At 41.0% G+C, this 7,614-nt stretch overlaps 1 protein-coding gene across 1 annotated transcript in view; it reads right to left on the bottom strand.

The window, feature by feature from the left end:
- brd8b (bromodomain containing 8b) overlaps positions 1–3,625 on the bottom strand; it is a 58,584-nt gene extending 54,959 nt beyond the window's left edge. Inside the window, exons 1-5 of the mRNA XM_037676028.1 lie at positions 3,571–3,625; positions 1,967–2,063; positions 1,373–1,442; positions 1,196–1,245; positions 991–1,113 (exon numbers count right to left, since the gene is read on the bottom strand). Coding sequence (XP_037531956.1) covers positions 991–1,113; positions 1,196–1,245; positions 1,373–1,442; positions 1,967–2,063; positions 3,571–3,589 — 359 coding nt within the window. The 5' untranslated portion in view covers positions 3,590–3,625. The remainder of the gene's footprint in view (positions 1–990; positions 1,114–1,195; positions 1,246–1,372; positions 1,443–1,966; positions 2,064–3,570) is intronic.
- Between the last annotated feature and the right edge of the window lie 3,989 nt (positions 3,626–7,614).

Here is a 7,614-nt window from a genome sequence, read left to right as displayed (position 1 = left end):
CTTTGCAAGTGGGAAAACCTGAAAAATCAACAGTGTATCAAATACTTGTTCTCCCCACTGTATGTATATGAAGTTTCATCAAATAATCTTTAGCAGATCAGGTTATGGGTGGGAAAAAATAAAGTTTATGGACGTACACACACATAGACTACACAATATTACAGCTGCCTTTCAACGGGGGTGTAGCAGTAGTAGTAATAATAATAATAATAATAATAAAATCCAAATAAGAATTTCAAGAGCAACTAAAACTTCCACGTAGAGTCATTGCCAAAGAAATGCAAAAGACTGTGCTGTTAGGGACCGCTCACACACTTGGACAAGTACTCGGCTGAATATCAGAGATTAAACCTGAGGGACCTGGTTGGCCCCTGGTGAATGAATCAGCAGTAAATGAAGAAATGCTGAGAAAATAATAATAATAATAAAAATAATAATAACGGGTCCCCACTATCCTTCCAGTTTTTAATAATGCGTTGGACAGTTCTTAACCCAATTTTAGTATTTTCTACAATCTCCTTAGATGTTTTCTCTGCTTGATGCCAACGATTTGACCCTTCTCAAACAGACTGGCATCTTTTCCACGACCACGCCATGTGTCTTTCAACATGGTTGTTAAAGAAAGGAGAAGCAGCTCATTGCACCAGCTGTGGTTAAATAACTTGCTGCAGCTGAAAGATAATCACCCATGCAGTAATTATCCAACAGGAGGCTCGGACCTGTTTGCTTAGTTAAATCCAGGTGGAGACTTTTTCTTTTTTGGCCAGGCAGTGTAAGTTAGTATCTTTAAACAGTACTTCATAAATATCAACCAGAATTTGCCTCTTTGGTTGCATGTAGTTATCTAAACAGTACAGTAAATGTACATGATACATATCATTTCAGCAAAGATGAAATATATAAAATAAGAACCTGAAAAAAAACCAGGAAAAGTTTAATTATCATTAAAGATATTAAGATTCACCCTTTTCATCTGTGGCATGTGTTTACCTGTACTGCTCTTGAGTGTCTCGCAGTAGTTTTTTCAGCTCCTCTATCCTCTCAGTTGTCAACCTACGAACGATGACATCTTCTATTGTCTCCACCACCTCGCCCTTCTCACCACGTTTTCGCCTGGAACAATACGAAAGTTACATTATCACAGCAGCAAAGTTCAGAGTTTTCCACTAGAATACTTATTTGTTGTAGTACTGACTTAGGTGCTTCTGTCGCTTCGAGCAGTTCAGAATATTGTGAGGCACAGTGCTGGAAGAGAGAAAAATGTTATCCTTAGACAAACAAAAGAGAATACATTTCAAAGCAGCATATCTGACTTTTTAAACTGTGAGACTAAAGTCATTTATAGATTTCTGTTTTGGTTCGAGTCTTTCACCTTCTGGGAGAACCAGTCAGGTGGACGTCCAGACTCTGAGAACGGCTTGATAGCCCTGCTCACAGACACCCTGGAAGAAGAAGAAACTCCATATAAATATGGTAAAACCAGGACAAGTTGAAAGTAAATGTGTAGAAATAGTAGCACTTTTATAGAGCATCCTAAATTTATTCCAAAAATGGATTGTATATTGTTCCTAGGAAATCATTTGAGGATATACTTGAACATCCTGATACATGCTCAATATTCCAGGTAGAAAAATCTAAAAAAGTTAAGTCAGGTCCTCTGGATGTTCAAAAAACAAAACGTCCATCCATCCATTATCTTTATACCCGCTTCTCCCATTTTGGGTCACGGGTTTTGCCGGTCAAAACAAAACAAACAAACATATATTATTTTTGTTTGTTTTTCTTGTCTTTTGAACGTCCAGAGGACCTGACTTAACTTTTTTTTAGATATACTTGAACAATTCATGGAAAGTCAACCAAATGGGAGCATATCAGCTCAAATTAGGTTGATTCAGTGCATTAGTTTCAGTGATGTATGACAATGGACAAAACAGCTTAGTTTATTTGGAGCGAGTGTTTGCTTTACCAGTTCTGGTCTCCACTCCTCAGCACAGATGAGGCCAGGCACAGTTTCTCTCTGACCGACCAGGGCTCTGTGGGTCCCACATTTAAAATCTTGTGTTCTGTTGGGGTGGGGGGGGGGGGGGGGATGCAAAGAACTTATTACATGCCTTATTATCTTTGGCCAGTACTGGGTTACCATTGACTAAATGTTTTATTTTAGGAGGCAAACAGTCATCAAGTAGCCCCAGAACCTAAATGGTAAATGGGCAGTATTAGTACCTTTCTATCTTTTCAAGATGCTCAAAGCTCTTTACAACACAATCTGTGTCTCATCCACACAGCACTCTACTATAGCTTTACAAAGACTAGTCAGAGCTTTAGATCACATTCAAATACGGATGGGACACACATCGGAGGCAATGAGGGGTTCAGTGTCTTGCCCAGGGACACTTCAACATGTGACTGCTGGTGGAATCGAACCCCCAACTCTCCCATTGGAAGAAAACTGCTCTAGCCACTCAGCCCTCGTCAATTTAAGTGTTGAACAGTTTTTCCACTGAAATTGGTTTTCACCTACAGCCACAGCTGTTCAGCTGACTTTCTTTTGTCACAAAATAAATAAAAATAAAATAAAACCTGAAATATGCAATATGCATAAAACAAAACAATTGCAATTTATTTTGTCACAACTGAATACGAGACCATCTGATCGAGCTTGATTAATGCTGGAATCTCAATTGATTTTTCCTATTGCAACAACTTTTAGACGTCCAATATTTTGTGCAATATTATTTTTTATGATGCAGAAATATTTGTCCTGTTTCAAATCTCACCATAAAAAATAAAATAAACTTCCTAAGGTTTACTATGATAATGAAAACTACAGATGTATATGGGGTTCAGTCACTACCTCAAACATTTGGAAAGAATAACCAGGTACACCCATGGCTAATCTCGCCATTTACAGCAAATATTAATATAGGCAGTATGTGTGGCTTAGAAATTGTTATTTGTAAAAAAAACATGTGTAAAACTATGTTTAAATGTTGCCTACATCTGCACACTGTGTGTGAGCCTGACAATTATCTGTACAAACAAAACCTACTATATCCTAATATTAACACTAGCCGTGCATGTTATAATCAAATGGAAAAAAAATTAAACATTTGTAATATTACTTTCAGGTACGAAAGTACATAAATATGCAAATATATACTAAATATTTGTATGAAGTGACCAGCTACCTTTCTGTTATTAGCTAACACTAGCCGTTGCTCAGAAAACGTCCATTGTAAAACAAACAAACAAACAAAAACAATAACGTTCGTTTTTATCCCTAAAGTTAAAAACAAAATATCAATAAAATATATCTTCAAATTTCCTGCAACCTATAATTCCGAAAATAAAATAAAACTGTTTAGCCACTAAATAACGAGTTAGCTTAGCGATGTCGATGGGGGAACACATTCATGAGACACACAGGTGCTAAAACTACTTGCTTGGCAGCAAGGTAGCTGCGTCTTCATAAACTAAATAAAATGTAAGGTCCTAGCTTAGTTTTACATCAGATATGTTTTTAATGATTGAATTCTAGGTTTTAAAGGGAAAGTTAAAAGTATTACTCACTGCCGATACTGCTCGCCATTGTTTTTCCGCTAACCAGATCCACGAGTGCAACTTCCGCCGGACAGTTTACAGCGATGCACGGACCCTTCTTCTTCTTGTTTTATTGGCAGTTGGTAAACAACTGAAAGAAGCATTACCGCCACCAACTGGTAAGGAGTGGGGATCACATGACAAACCCCCCCAAAAACGAGAAGGGGTTCTCTGCAGACCAAAAGTGGGCGTTTCTGGCAAATAGGCGTTTGGGCGGCGAACACTGATTGGCTGTGGGTAACCCTCAAAGTCACGAGGATTATTGATGAGGTAACGTTTCTTTGCGATGTTTGACAAAGAAATATGATTTATTGTACTTATATTGCATGTTGTTTTCACTTATGCATATTATTGAAGTAGGTTTATTGTAGGTCACGATAGTTTCGACCGTTCTCTCGTTGTTGTGCTTTAGAAGTTTAGCTCATGTGAACACATGGTGGGAGTTCCCACGCAGGTAACGCACTGAGGTAACGTGAGTCTCCACCTGCTCCAGCAGCTCTCACTGCGCACGGTTACAACAACTGGGTGGTGCTTTTCAAAAATAAAAGCTGAAAATAAAAGTTCTTAATACTTGAAAAATAAATATTTAAAAGCTGTGTATAACTGAAAAATATGAAAAATAAATAAATAAAAGTTGTTATTAGCTGAAAAAAATAAATAAAAGCTGTTAATTAAATCTATGTCTTTCTGCCATGTCAGGAACCACTCTCACTTCAGGCTGACTCTAGAAGACCCCAAGATGTTGCTCACCAATGTTGACCAACATCTGATGTTGACTTTCAAAATAAACGAAGAAGCCTGAAGTATTTCAGGCTGAGCACAGAAAGCCTTATGTCATTTGTGTCTGTGGAGAAGAATTTAAAGATTGTGGTGCAGGTTCCTGGGGCAGCGGCAGAAGAGGAGAGCTGAGGGCCTTCCACAGTGAAGCCATTCCTCCTGGGTACTGCAGCCGCTTTGTGCCATGGATGCAGGGTTAGTAGTGTAGCTTCTGTACTGTGATGCCCACACAGTACAATAAGTAACAACTAGCAACACCCTAACTGTGCAATGTTCTGTGTTTCCAACAGATGCTACGATGACTTATAAAAATGGATGTCCCAATAAACACAATAAAAAAATTCAATGATGCATCAAATGTTGTCTGAGTATGTTTGAAGGTAGTAACAAATGTGAAATCTGGAAAACAAAGAGAATTCCTGAATCTGTCTTGTGTGCTTTGATGTGTACATAAGTTTATTGGAGGTCCTGAAACAACTTTTCTGAGAACACAAAGATTTTTATTTTACCTTTGGCCAAGATGTCAGTTTGAAATCAGGCTGCTTACTGCAAAACCAAGAGGTTTTTTAAGACAGACAGTCTTCATTTGTATTGTTTTGTCGACTAAGTAATTTCTAAAATATGGATAAATCTGATCTCATCATGCAGCATAAGCAACTGGGTATAGGTGTGAGGGCCAAAAGTCTGGTTATGTACTGACTCCTAAATGTGCTTGTTTTCTACTTTTATGTTTTTTTATTTTATTTTTGCTGCTCCTTTCTTTAATGTGGGCAAATCTGAAACATTGTCACATGAACAAATGAGATAAAACTGGCTCTTTAAGTAAGTTACATCAGCTCTTTTTTTAAACTGAAGGTTTCTAAGAAACAGCGTTAAATCTACTGTCAAACACAAGAAGATTGTCTTTAGTCCTTGGGTTGTAGCTGCACCTGACACAGGTTGGCCTGAGTCTGGTCTGGGTACAATGAAATATGAAGCATCTGAAGTGAAACCTGCTCCATTTGTCCAAAAGTCTGGTCTCAATTAAAGATCACGAGTCCTGTGACAAGATAATGGCCCAAAACAAAAGCTAAAAACAAAATTTGCTCTTTAGAAGTTCTTCTATGAGATCTGATCTATGAAAGGAGCTGAAACATGGAGTAGGTTGACCTTTAAAATGTGAGACAGCTGAGGAAGTTAACCAGTAAACAGAATACCTGCTCCAGGTGCAGAAATCTGACAGAACCTGACACTCACTCATCTGCAGTGACTGCAGGTTGAACAAGAAAATGTGAAGTTAAAGGAAACATCCTTTGTCCCAAGGCCAGTTTAAGTATCATTAATATTTTTCTTTCTTTATGAATCGATTGTAACTTTGTTCACATTTTTCAACAACCAAAATGGAATTTGTTTTTTAATGTTATGGCTTGGTATTAAAAAAAAACCTAACATTTAGCTCTCCCCACTACCCAGTTATGTTGCTCTTATTTTGAAATGTAACCGGAAGTTCTGTGTTAAGACAGGCGGGAAAAGAAGTTACGGAGACGCCGCGGCAGTATACTGGAGCAATGTCGAACCGAGACGCCGCTAATGTCGAACCGGTTAACACCATAGACATAATATGTCTGTGGTTAACACAATCTGCCTATAACGTTTTGTTTTTAGACATGATGTGTCTGTGGTTACAGCATTTTATCGTTCAGCCTTTTTTTCTATCGTCCAATCAGATGTGGCCGATCAGACACGCCCATTTCTCTATCGTCCAATCAGATGCGGCCGACCAGACACGCCCATTTTTCTATCATCCAATCAGATGCGGACGGCCAGACACGCCCATTTTCCTGTAGTCCTATCAGATATGACACCCCAGATACGCCTTCCGAATTTGGCTGCAGAGATACCTACTTGGGCCAAAAACACTCAAGTAGGTATCTCTGCCATAGATATAAACACTAGATGCCTCATTGACTGCTGCGGCGCAGTATTTTTGGCCGCCATCTTGGAACGGTCGTCTTATTCAGTTAAAGCAGAAGATGTCTCAGCACTTCGCAGCTTATTTCTGTTCTAATCGACGGACTGTTGACGTCAGGTCTCGGGGGATAACTTTTCACAAGTAAGATGAACATATTATTGTTAGTATTTTGTGAATATAATATTACTGTATGATGAAGCTAACTGAGATCTGATGACAGGAATATTTTTCTAACAAACGTACTCACTATTTTAGTTCTTTGTCTCCAAGGCAGGTCTGCGGCCTTCAGCCCCTTTGGACAGGCTATATGCTAGCAGCGCCACGTTGTTGCTAGCTGCGGCTGCCTGAAAGCACATTGATGGGCTCGATTGGAGAGTGTGGTCACCGTCTGGTTCGTGTTTCTCCGGAGGGACGGGACGCTGCTCCGACCTGGACAGCTTAGCTCCGAAGCTTCCGCGAGGCTCGGCTCCAGGGGGGTTACCGAGGGATAGCCCCGCCCGGTGAACCCCTCCACTCTGGTGATGGGTGCGGACTGGGGACCGACTCCCCCAATCTACCAGGAAAAAACCCGTCTGTGGCCTCGCCCGTAGGACGTCCTGTTGGGAGCGCGAGGCCATAAGGGTCAAGACGGTGAGCCGGAATGGAGCCCAGTAAACAACCTTCCTGCCGGATCATCCGAACTGGCGGGAAAGGCGTAGGACGTAAAAAAGGGTCCTTTCATGTCAGCCTCGTCCTGGGTTACGCCGGACAACCCCTGGGGCGCCATCGGACGGGAGCGGTGTGATCGCCGATGCGAAAACGAGGTGGGATGGGGTGAGCATTCACTCAGCCCCCCACCCCCCCACCCCACCGACACTACGCTCCCCAGGAGGGAAAAAAGCAGCGGGGGCTGCAGCTGAGCACGCCTGTCCCGGAGGAACCATCCGATTCGCTCTGAGGGTCGGCGATAAGGGGAAAAAATACAAGATGGCGTTGTCCAGCGTGTAGTGACCTGTCACTGGGAAATATTCCTCGGCGCTTACCTTGGAATAAGACTGCTCGTCATCTTCTCCTCAGGGAGGAGAACTCACCGGACGACCGGAGGTCGACTGCCGGGCCAAGCATCCTTAACAAAGGTTGGTCATCTACACAATTTTCCTTCTTTGTTCTTCTGACAGTGCTATATTAGCTCGCTGAAGAAAAAATGGGAGCCGATTTCCCGCTCTTAACGTAATTTATACGGACCGGGTGGGGCCCACACAGCAGGTGGGCGTGGACTAAATTTTTCAGTGCTTATGCTGCGCATA

Source organism: Nematolebias whitei, chromosome 4, assembly GCF_014905685.2.
Source record: "Nematolebias whitei isolate Nwh7 chromosome 4, NemWhi1, whole genome shotgun sequence".
In the NCBI taxonomy this organism is placed as follows: Eukaryota; Metazoa; Chordata; class Actinopteri; order Cyprinodontiformes; family Rivulidae; genus Nematolebias; species Nematolebias whitei.
Note: the sequence above shows the minus strand (reverse complement) of the source record. Positions and strands in the feature narration are given on the sequence as shown.